The sequence below is a fragment of the Dermacentor andersoni genome, chromosome 3 (genome assembly GCF_023375885.2).
Source record: "Dermacentor andersoni chromosome 3, qqDerAnde1_hic_scaffold, whole genome shotgun sequence".
NCBI lineage: Eukaryota > Metazoa > Arthropoda > Arachnida > Ixodida > Ixodidae > Dermacentor > Dermacentor andersoni.
Window position 1 is genome coordinate 12054006 of NC_092816.1, and position 12550 is coordinate 12066555.

A 12550-nucleotide genomic window follows, 5' to 3' on the forward strand; every position below is an offset into this window, starting at 1 on the left:
GGGGGGGGTGAGCCCCTCCTTAAAAATGTCGCGTCCCGTTACGGATCACGTACGCCGCACTTTGCTTACAACACATAAGCATGTTCCGTTTCCTTTTAGCGCAGAGAGTACACCGTTTTTCAAAAGTTAGCAGGTCACGTCACCTGTGGCATAATTGTAGCTGACTCAAGGAGGCGCTCCCGAGCTTCGCGCATGATCGAAAAGTTGGCTACGCATCTTTTCGATCATGCACCTAGCTTGGCGGTGTGGTGCGGTCTCAAGGAGGTTTGCGCTGCTCGAGTTACAGCTGCATCGCTGCAACGTCGTCTGTGGAAGGTTCGCTTGTCGTATACGAACGCCAGCACCTGGCGCTTGCTGGCTTTTGAGACTGAATTGAACACTGCATCGTTTTACTATACCGCCACAGTGTTGCAAGAAAAAAAAAAAAAAAAGCTGCAGGGAGCGAGTCGGAAATACCTAACGGCGGAATGAGGACGTGCAAACAAACATGAGACCAACGCGGAGGAATATGCGCACAGCACTTAGGGAAGCAGACTTCTGATTTGCGGCAGGGTTCAGTCGCTTCTCCGGCAGTGGTGCTGAAGGATGAGCAGAGCGATCGTTCCCGCCTTCCGCGGCCTACAGAAGACGGCGCGCGCAACAGCTTCGTTCGCGTGAGCAGCGGTTGTTTGACAACTGCCATACAGCAGGCGACCGGGGCGGGGCGCGTATTTTCATCCGCTAGCAGCTACAACGGGGCGTGCCACTTTTGACGGAGCTCGACGTTTCTGCGCAGGCGCGAGTAAGAGCGGGCGCGAGAGAGAAAATCTGGGGGCTTTTGCTCCTTGAATATATGACTCAGCCTAGGCACTACGGAGGAGGTTTCTTAGATTGCGTTGTATCCGTTTGTCCCCTGACATGCCGGCATTGCGGAGTTCGGTCGAGTTGGTTTATACGCTCCGCCGCTGGCTGCCCGCGCGGTGAGGCAGTGGGCGCGGACGCCGCTTGGTGATCGCTGTGTCTGAAGGGACAATGTTCTGACTGGTGTTTTATAAGTCACGGGTGGAATTTTTCGTCGCGACGATAGATCGGATTTTTTACAAGCACTGCTCCAGGAGGGCACATGTAACCGGCAAACGGAGGCCTCAGGAGAGCACCTGAGGTTATATTAAAGCAGGCGGCGCAGGATCTCCGGGGCACCCAAGCGGTAGCGGGGGGATCAAAGCTGGAAGCCGGGCGGCCCGTGGGTTGGGGCCGCAGAGGCCGAAGCGTGCCTGGGGGTGTTCGCATAAAACATTGGCTGTCCGCTATACTCCCCTGGCACGCGCAGGCCTCTGCGAGCCCCAACCCACGGACCAGTCCGGCTTCTAGCTTTGATATCCCCGTTGCCGCTTTGGTGTCCTGGAGGCGCCGCCAATAATGCGAAATAATGACACGTTGTTTTCATTAGTAAAAACATGATCGATTAAATATGATTGCGTCGAGCCGCCAACTTGCGATGCTAAGTTCAGCACAACCGCGCCCCGCGACTTCTGCCGGCATGGCGCGCCTAGGGACAAGCGCATACACCGCGCCCCAAGGGACTCCTCCGTAGTACCTAGGCAGAGTCGTATTTTCAAGAATCAAAACTCCCCACATTTCCTCTCTCGCACCCGCTCTCACTCGCGCATGCGCGCAAACGTCCGTCGTCTCCGCAAGTTCCACGCCCCGTTGTACCTACGAGCAGTTGGAAATACGCGACCGGGGCACAGCGCCGCCGTTGCCGAGCGCGATGAGACGAAACATCCTTGTAGTGCAGTACAGCGGCAAATTGGCAGATCGTGCGCAAGAACTCGCGGGTACGCCACTGCGGCGTCGCCGGCCGTTTGTACACAGGCTGACTGCAATACAGCGCACGCACTTATTGTGTATACCAGACATTCATTCTGCGCTACTCAAAGGGCCGCGCAAGAACGGCGGTGGCAAAAAGGGAAAGAAAGAATGGCTGGGCGAATTTGGAGCAACCATCACAAAAAACCAAGTGGAAATAGCGAGGAAGAAGGAACCGGCTCCGAGATATTCGCGAGCTATAAGTCATTCTCTCTGCCTGCATAGAGTCGTTTGGCTGCGGCGGACGATCGTTTTGCAAGCGTTCGTGGGTATGCGAGAAATGGGTGTATAGCGAAGGGGCCAACCAGCAAAGTTATGCTTCTTTCCCCCACAGTGCCCGTTTTCTCCCAATAGACAGACAGGGTTGAGCGGTCAAGCCTAGAATAGAAAAGTTGTCCCGGTGCTTGCAGCGAGCAGCGCAGCGTCGCGAACACTACACGGAGCGCTTATATATTATACGTTATTGTAGTTCTTATTTAACAGACGTAGCGTACAAATCGCTTCCCATATAACAGTTGCTACACGCCCGTGGTCTCGAAGTCCTACGAATCTGTGAGGTTCGACAAAGGAAGTTTGGTTTGCTTTCTCTTCTCAAAAGCAAACGGCAAGACAGATGGTAAGATTCTACGTGGCATTCGACGTATATGACGTGTCGAAGTAATTAACAATCCCGCACCTAAGGGGTTTCCAACAGGTTGCAGCAAAAGCTGCCGAACGGGCTATATTATAGCTCGTGTTCCCGTCCGTTCTGCGCTGCATGCCAAGGTTAATTACAAAAGATGGAGCAGCCATCTTTCAGACCTGCTTCGACGGACCCCTTGCGGTACTATATATATAGACATTTGTCTCAGCCGCTTTACAGACAATGTTGATCTATGTCTGTATATTTACCTCTATATTGCCTGCATGTATACTTACCTCTACCTCTATTATACCTCTACATTCAATACAAAAGCAGTATTTGCTTTTGTAATCATTATCTGTATAAACGTCGATAGTTTTCCTTTTGCATGTATAGCACTGCTGCCAAATATTTGTTTGAATCTGTTTTTATGCATGCTTTCTTTTTTATGCGTTTTTTTTTTCTCCCATGACTGTGCGCATGTGGTAGGGGGATAAGGCCCAGTCAAGCGATTTTTGTTCGACATTTTGTACGTGCTCCTGACATGAGAATCCAGAATTTCGAATAAAGAGTTGGTTTCATTTTACACTCTGTTTACTGCGACGGACGAGCGAAGCGGAGCCAGGCAGAGCACTAAATTTGTCCGCGGCCATGTAGGCGAGCGCTCACAAAGAGTAATTGATGCGCGGCACACTGACCTAGACATCGGTGATGTGGCACAGGCCTCGCGGCATTAGTCGCACTCGCGGGGCGAACGTACTTGGCATCATCGGTATTTGTGGGGCGGTGGAGGCGCAGAAGGCGTACGAGGTTTGTAGAAAGTGATTAACATGTCGCATGTGAACCTTACGTGAGCTTTTCCTTTATTTTTCTTCAATATCATCATCCTCGATTCTCCTTCGCGAATGACAAGGGCGGACAGACAGTCGCAGTTCCAGCGCAGAATCGAAAGCTCGTGCACGTAAGCGCGCAAGCCCCAAATATCGGGCAAATTGTGCCCGCTCAATCCCAGACCAAACGGTCGAACCACAAATTCCCCTTTTGTCCGTGCGTCGAGCGATTGCGCGAGTGCCCGCACAGTAGGTAACGGTTGGCGACTGCGGCTCCCCGTCCTCAAAAAGTCGAGAAACGCGCCCATTCTTTGAATCCATTCCCTCCTTCGCGCGCACTCATAACGGGGACACAGAGGTGCGTCCGTAAGCAGGGATGACGCCGGCGGAATGCGGTCTGCTCGCTCGCCACCAGCAGCTGTGTGCCGCACGCGTAATATAATAAGCGGAGGACGCTCTCTCTCTCCAAACAGCTGATGAAGGAAGGATTCGCGTTCACGCACGTTCGCGAAGAGGTGCGAGAGGAAGCGGCATGTACGCGCGCGCGACTTCCATTTCGGCGACTGCGCCGCGGCATTTTCGGTCCTGCCTCAGCTGAGAGCCGCCGACCGGCTCCGCCAGGTCGTTCCGTACCTCGTCTCGCGAAAAAAAAAAGAAAAAAAGTGCAGCGTTGCGCAAACCAGCGCTCCCGTGCACTGTGTTCTCCTGCACGTTCGTCGTTCGTCTGCTATCGATAACGGCAGGCAGACGATCGCTGCAACGCGCGGCATCACAATGAAATGCTCTTCTAGCGGTCACAAACATGACAGTGCACGTGTTTCGGAAACTTTGCACCACTTTCTTGTACGAACAGCTGACCGCCACAGCGCACTTCCTAAAAAAGCCTGCACAACGCTGCGTGGTTTTAGCCAGACTTAGCTCAGAGAAGTGCTCGTGCATGCCGCGCGGCGAGCAGACAGTGGATGGAGACGAAAGAAAAAAAAAACGAAGAAAAAAGAAAGAAGAAGATAAAAAAGAAAGGAGTACCGTAATAATAATAATGGTGGCATCGCGCGCCGGTTTCCATCAGCGGAGAGTCGGCAGGGGACTCGCAGACGACGACGACGAGCAGGATGAATCAAAGGAATCAAGGTCGCCGTATAATCTTCCGAAGAGCGCCGAGCGCAAGTGCGTTGCTCTGCGGCTGTACACACGAAGAAACGAGTTCCATGCCCGCGCTGCGAGATCGGTGATGGTGTCGCAGTGGACGCTAATATTGTCCGGTTTCTTTCTTAACTCCCGCAAATAACTTGTTCGCCCCTCTTGTGTTTTTCGGATAAGAAAATGGGGCAGAGGAGAAAGCCGTTTCTGGAACCGCGTATACATAAGCGCCGACTACGGGGGAGCTCCGGGGCCCGAGCCTTGTCCGGAGTTTTCCGGGGCGGGGTTATCGTCGTTCTTATTTAACACATGTAGCATAGAAATTGCTTCCTATATAGCAGTTACTACACGCCCGTGATCTCGAAGCCCTACGAATTTGTGAGATTCGGCAAATGAAGTTTGGTTTGCTTTCTCTTCTCAAAAGCAAACGGCAAGAGATATGGTAAGATTATAGATATTATAGCCCGTGTTCCCGTCCGTTCTGCGCTGCATGCCAAGGTTAATTACAAAAGATGGATCATTCATCTCCCCCCCCCCCCCCTCGGAGAAGTGAAAACTCTCCGCCTATGCGCGTATATATAATCGTCTCTGTTCTAATTTCCGCCACTTTCCTCGTCCTCTTTTTCCCAGGATGTTCCTTAATAAAAAAAAGAGGAAAAGATAGAAGAAAAAAAAAAAACACGAAACGTCCGAGATCTGCGTTTAGATATCCTCGCCGTACATATATGCTTTATCTGCGTTCTTGCTGTCTATGTGCATTCACTCTTCGTTCACGTGAGCCGCGAGTGTGCAACCCTTGCCTGATGCGTTGCGCCAATATTTCGACCGGCTCGTCGTCGGCCGCACATTGCATGGTTCAGTGTAAAACGCTGCAGACGGACTTGTTGTGCGGTTACAACAAAAGGGCGCCCGCCAAAACTTTGGTGGTAAGCGACACACAATCGCTTTTGCCCCAGTAAGGTTGTACTAAGTCCCCTTCCATTCCTTTCATCGCGCTACTGCGGAATATAAAGTGTGCGGCAGCAAATAATCGAACGCGGTAGAAACCGGAAATAGTCAGCGGCATAAACGACATAATGCGGCCGATTAATGTCGCTTAACATGTACGTTTCTGGACGTTTATTAGGATTATCTGGTTCATCTAACGATCAACGGCAAAATCGCTTCTAATTTTGGGAGCCGGTTTCTTTGCCAGAAAAGACAGGAAACGTCGGTATGGCCGTGCACGCCGTTTACAGTTGAACCAGATCCGCTATAGTGGTCACTTTAATTATGGTGTGACTTGTGCGAGCTCGACGTTGTTCGCAAAAAAACGCTCCAGTGGGCATGGGGAGCTTTAACACGGTTCAGTTTACGCAGCTATACGCGACATGAAACATGGGTTTTCCTTCTTCAGTTTGGGTGCTCGTAGCACAATGCATGCGGACCTCTGTCTCGTTTCTTCTTTATTGCACCCGCTTGCGTGCGGTCAGCTCGTTTCTCCAGCGAGCAAGGCTATCTGACGTGACACCCGCAGGGCTGCTATATAAACGGAGTTCTGCGTACAGCTGCGTATAGGCTGAGGGCTGCTTCATAAACAGAGTTCTTGCGTACAGCTGCATATATGCTTGAACCCGCCCCCTCTATTTTTGTGCCGGTTTGATCGTTACAGAGCAGTGTACTGTGGTTTCCTTAACGGTTAAACCCTATTCTTTCACCAGATGCACAGTCACTGGGTTTTGTTCCAATGAAGACAGCCCAGTGTTCTCGGCATCATACCTATCATTATACTGCCACATATATATAGACAACGCGCGACGACAGGCGCGGGCTTGTCAAGCCCAGGCAATGGTCGTTTCTGCTGTGCACCTCCGTCCTTCGCTGACGCAGATGCGGGAAGCCGCGACGTCTTTTATTCGCGAGCCACTCGCACGTGTGCCTCGCCCGCAGTTGGGAGGCTTCGCAAACATCCGACCGATAACGGGAGCTTCGCTCGAAGGGCGGGGCCGTGGCTGCGCGACAAAACCTCGGCAGCCTCGCTTCTGTGCAGGCTGCAGCCACGCACACGACACACCGCATGACTGCGTACGGGCGCACACGTGCTCATCTGACGCGCGTACTGAGTCAGCTGTATAACACGGGAATACATTTTGCCACGCTCCAACCGGCAGTGTCGTGGACTCGCGCGAACATGACACCCAAGCATCCCGTTTTTCTCTACGGTACAGCCGACGAAGTGGGCCGCTGCTCCCCCGTGTGCTCCCGGCCAGAAGGTTTCCGGGCCTCGAAGTGCAGTCCGTGCACGGCGTATCGTCGCTACCACATTTCTCTGGTGTTGCTACGCTACGTCTATACAGTTCCCGTCATTCACTTACCACACACACACAAAAAATAATAAATTAAAATAAGCGACAACAACGAGAGACGTAGCTCTGAATAACTGGACGTGTCATTTGTGTTCATGTGCCACTGCCACACCCACCAGAGCGGATGCTCGCTACTCCTGCCAGTTATCGATTTTTAGTCTGTTACGATTATATATGGACCAGCGTGTCATCCGTTTATCCGCGTTCACCCCCGTTGCATACACAAATACCGCCCTGCGAATTTTTTTCACCTCGCTTGTATAGACCTCAATTCTCTTTCCTCACACTGCCACTTGTTTCACTCGCTTGTACAGTCGTGAATGTAGAGCAGCTACGGTCTGTCTCTGAAGGCGATAACGTATGCAGCACAACCCCCCCCCCCTTTTTTTTTCTTATTCTTTTTTTCTTAAGTGTTAAATCAGTCTTCTTTTTATATTTATTGTATGTGTGGACACGTTTCTTCCCAGAGAGCGGGTTACCGAAGGATCAATATTAATTTTTACTGTGGTAAAATATAGCAAAGAAAGAAAGTATAAAAGGTATATTTGGGTACAGTTTGTGGGCAGCCAAGCTGCCTCCAAATGCAAGTGTACGGTGTACCGTACCTTTATGCATGCAAGGTTTTCTATCGCCGGCCGAAAAAATTGGTTGAATTGTTTAACAGTTCGTGTCTCACGCAGGAAATTAAACGCAATATACCGTTATTGTACACCATGATGTGTATAATCTGACGATAACATGAAGTTTAAGTCACTTTTTCTCTAGCGGTCGCCATGATCGGGAGCGTCTCTCATCTTTTTTTGTTTTGTTTTATGAAAAAATAAAGAGAGAAATCTTCATCTACCTTAACACTTGAACACTAGATAACGAATGACATCATTATTTAACGCTATCTGATTATTATGTTGATCGCACGAACATAATAGATACAAGACATTAAACCTCACGAGAAGTCATAACGCAGCGCAGGATTACTGTGTGGGCGAGAGACGCTTGTGAATATGCCAGAACACATAATTTACCAATACGAAATGGTCGCACATATTGTGTACACTTGACAGGGAGTCACAGCATATAATTATTTGCAGACGATTGTCTAATTCACTCGTATGTAAACTGTCGCGAGGATCAAGTTGCACTAAATTCTGCACATGCGAGACCTTACTAAAATGAAAACCAATTTTGTTAAAACTTCATACATAGAATTGACTGAAAACTAAAAATATGCTCACATTATGATATGAAACGAACGAACAACGTCTAACCCGAGTGAGCCATATTATATGCTTTGGTGTCACTGTATCTTCCCATCTGAATTGGAATACGCACATTTAATTATGTCAGTTCAAAAGCCGAAAAGAATTAAGGTGTGGTTTCTGAGAAGGAAGTGAAATCGTCCTCCCATAAAGGCGAACTGCGTACCTAATCCTTGCACACCCTTTGCTGGAATACGCGAGCGTGACGTAAGACCCGCACAAAAAGATGTCGGGTTCAGAGAGGAGTGGCTCACTTAATATTACCGAGATTTAAATGTTCCGTTATGTAAACTGGACTTCAACTTCCTACGCTTTCCGAGCCGAGAATGATTGCAAGACACGAAAATTTCTGTATCAGTTATGCATTGGTTCCTTCAACTTAAAATCCAGACTCTACTTAAAACACCACTCGTCTCGCACCGTAAGAAGCTCTCACAAAGAACGATCTGAACCAATCACTAACTCGGTAAAATATTCGTTTTTTTTCCATCAAAGTGTGGGTGGTCGGAACTAACTACCTTATGCAGTCGTCCAATCGGTTTCCCCAAGCGAGTGTGAATGTCCTCTATTGCATCTTGTTCCGGTAATTGATGTTATAGTGAAACTTAGTGTTATAGTTAATTAATATAGTGCAGATTGCAGCCAAGTTATTGTCCTGTTTCTCTGCGTTATGGCATTGAGTATAATTGTCTAGTTTTATACGTTTGCTTTGTGACTTGCCCTATCTTACTCAGTTGCATACGTGACTGATCTGCATTCTGTGACCCCACTTGTTCGTGTTACTTTCACATTTATGTAAGCTTGTCATTGGGGTTTCCTTATTTAACGAGCTGTTAAGCGAACTACCCGGGATGCATATTTATCATCTGTATCCACTGCATATATATTCCGCAATGTAACGACTTTCAGGTCAGCAGTCTCTTAAAAGAACAAAAAGAAAGAAAAAAGAAAAGGAGAGATTAGCATACGCTCGCGTTTGTCAGCCTTTCCGTAGTGAGTGACCTCAGCAGCTGCTTATCACCTAGGCATTCATGCGGGTCAGATAAAAATGGCTTGACGTCATGGCATCATTTCCGTTGCAGTCAAAATGAGACATAAATATTGAAATAAAGCAGACTTATATTTCCCAAGTGTGGTGTGAGTCAGAGGTGACGGAAGTCCAGCGCGTAGTGCTGAGTGTACTGGGGGTGTAACTATACCATGCTCTTCCTAACAAGGGCATTGGGAGCGCAGTATTAAGCAGCTTGAGAGACAGACTTGGCGAGGACACAACAGCGCTCGCTCTCCGCATATGATCCGGCAAGAAGAGACCCATATATTGGTCTCTTCTTGGGTGCCATATATGGGTGTCAGAGCTCAGGTTTCGGCGTGAATAAAGCGCGGTTTCGCGCGGTTAGTCTCACCAGCCTAACTTTGCCGATCCATATTTAAAGCTTGTGGCTTTCGTTCGGGCCAAACTTCGATATTCCTCTTCGTATGCAGACACAGAAACGACATAGTTATTGGCCAACCATCGAACACATTTTAATCTGGCGCATTATAAAAAGAGAAACAGAATTTCTATTTAGGACGTGAAGAATATTTAGAAAAAACTGCGTGACAAGAAACACAGAAATAATTTAAGAAAGTTAGAACGCCAAGTTTATAACTCCATAACTCCGCAATAAATAAAAAGAAAAGACATATCGCAAATGCGTCAACTAAACCTGGTGCCGCAACGGGTGTATATATATAGCACACTTGACTTGAAGCGACACAGTTATTTTATGAATAGAACTCTAGCGGAGCGCACTGACCCTAGGCCGACCCGACACCGGTTTCGGTCTGCCGACGGCCGGCGACAGCGTTCTCTTCCTTCGTGTCCGCGCCTCGGTCACACTGTACCGACGCCAATCTGCCGACGGAAAGATCGGCGTCGGTACAGCCTATAAGCATAACGCAACGTCCTATAAGGCATAACAGGGAACTCCCGGCACGGCTGGTTTTGCGAGACAATGGGAAACGGCGCTCGCACTTCGACGGGTGCTGCAGTCTCGCAAAATGCAGCCGCCTCTGAGCGATGTCGCGGCAATCTGCGCTGGCGAACGCACTGTGACATTCAAGCGGTTTCTGGTGGAATTATAATCGGTTAGTTCACGGGTATTGGTTCCGTGTCAGAGAAACACCGGGGGTCATGGCAGGTTTCGAGAGTTTTTGCATGTCGCTCCCATCGCACGCAATGCGACCGCCACGGCCGGGCATACGTCCGAAAGCGGGCCCAGGCCCGATGCTCTCGGGCCTGCGCCAAGCTGGGCTTGAAGCCGCGGGCCCAGGCACGGCCCCGTTTACTGATGACCCTAATAGTCAGGCCTCTAATCGCACGCGGGCGTTGTACATAGATCAAAGCACTCTGTGGGAGGCTAGGCGGACAACGTCCAGTGCTTTCCTGTTTCTAAAAAAAAAAAAGTGGCATTGTTTTATTCTCACTGAAATTGCAATGTCTTTCGTTATGCGATGACATCTATAAGGCACGCATCTGTACAAGCAGAGTTCATCCGGCCGATCCGGGCCTGCGCGTGAGAGGGCCGGGGCCGTAAAATCAGGCTTGTGCAGCATTAGCCATAGGGAGACGCAATAAGCAGCGTTGCCAGTTCCGTTATTTCTGTTATCGGCCGCGCACACTCCTAATCGACTGCACACACACGCGCGCTGAACTGTGCAGTACGGCGTACTGCACGCCGCACCTTCTCCATTCGCCGCCGACCGTGGCACGCACGTGTTTCATTCCACTTGGAGCGGCTCGCTCACCAGCTCGCCTACGCGTTGAATCATCGCCTATAACTCGGCTAATGCGAACGCCCTGAAGCGCACAGGAGTGGACAGGAATGGCCAGCGCCTTTCCTCGTGAGCGCGTGACGTCCGAACACAACATAGAAATCCCGATCACGTCCCCGGAAAGCATCTACGCGAGAGCGGTTAGTCATGCCTGTGGAGGGCACTAAATTTACTTTCCCGCGCGTTTAATTCTCTTTCTTTTTTCTCGCTAGTCTTTTTCTTCTTTTGCTGTCTTAGAAAACTTGCGTCATAGATAACTTTACGGCTTTCTGTATAGGACTGGCGTTGCTTGGAAGAAGGTGATGTAGAATGCCCGCACGGGCTGCTGTTTACGCACGCTTCTGCTGACATTGCGGAGGACTTTATTGAAACGCTAAATCATCTATCGCGTGTAGAAGATGTACTACGTATATACTCTATGGAAAAAATCAAAGTTAAGGCTAGCTGCCCATTGCCGACATCAGCCGACTGGCCTCTTTCTTTGCGATTGGCTAGCGCCCTGCTTTCAATTTCTTGATTAAAAAAGAAGATAGAACTTTAAAAAAAATATAGGTTCGTAGACGGACAGCTGTGTCTTTGCATAAACGCAAGCTCCAGAACATGTACTACCAAACCACGCATAGCCTTGCCTCCCATTTCGCATACGCACAACTAATAATAATAATAATAATAACAATAATAATAATAATAATAATAATAATAATAATAATAATAATAATAATAATAATAAAAAACATACAAAGTATCGTATTAGCCAACTCGAGCAATACAGAGCGCCTGCAATTCACTTACCATGCACCTACAGTAGCAACACCAGCATGCTTCTTTTGCACTGCATGCAGAATCCCTCATTCACGCCTTGGGAAACACGGGGAAGGCGGGAGATGGAAATTCAAGACGACGAGCAAAACGAGAACAAGGTAAAAGCAGGAGCCAACGTTTCGACAAGTCCACTTATCGAAACGTTAATTGGCTCCCGCTTTTACCTTGTTCTCGTTTTGCTCACTGTCATTCACCCCTTGAAATTCAGTCGTCTGAGAAGCGCGTTAGCAAGTAGTGGTTCAAACAACACTTCGCCAGCCTAAGCTTAGGTTCCAAAATAAAATAGAATAGTGAGAGCACGCTTTCCAGGGGCAAACCGAACATCTGCGTGGTTCTCCCGCAAGCAGTCTTCCGACGCGTCGTCGCTACAGTCGCGCACGATCATCCTTCAGTAAAGGTGCCCTCACTGCGCACGTGCTCAGTCTCCCCTAAAAAAATCGGGCTCGCGACGGCATACGGTATTTTTCAGATCTACGCCAAGCACAGTTTTTCTATGTTTTTTTCCATTTCCAATCGTAAAAGAAAGTAGTACGTTGGAAATACTCACTTCTTGAAGTGCTTTTCGTACTCCTTGATCTCCTTGCGCGAAAACTCGATGTAAGGGTTGAATCCTTCGCTCACTTTAAGATCCTTGATCTCGCCCCTCTCGATCGCCTCCCGGCGCGCGAACTTCTCAGAGAGCTCTTCTTCGGCCATGACTGTTGGCTCCTGCACGGTAACGTCACCAGCTAGCAAGGAACGCACTGCGTACCGACGCTTTCTCGTGTCGTCTGCTCGCGCGTCGTCTGCTCGCGCGGAGTGCCCAGAAAACGTGTGGCGAAGCGCTGCCGCGGGGTCCGAAGATGCGCGACGCACTGGTGGCCGGCCGCAAGC

General features: G+C 49.3%; 1 protein-coding gene across 1 annotated transcript in view; it reads right to left on the reverse strand.

Moving 5' to 3' along the window:
* Swip-1 (EF-hand domain-containing protein D2 homolog Swip-1) overlaps positions 1-12550 on the reverse strand; it is a 95830-nt gene extending 83280 nt beyond the window's left edge. Inside the window, exon 1 of the mRNA XM_050169773.3 lies at positions 12225-12550. Coding sequence (XP_050025730.1) covers positions 12225-12373 — 149 coding nt within the window. The 5' untranslated portion in view covers positions 12374-12550. The remainder of the gene's footprint in view (positions 1-12224) is intronic.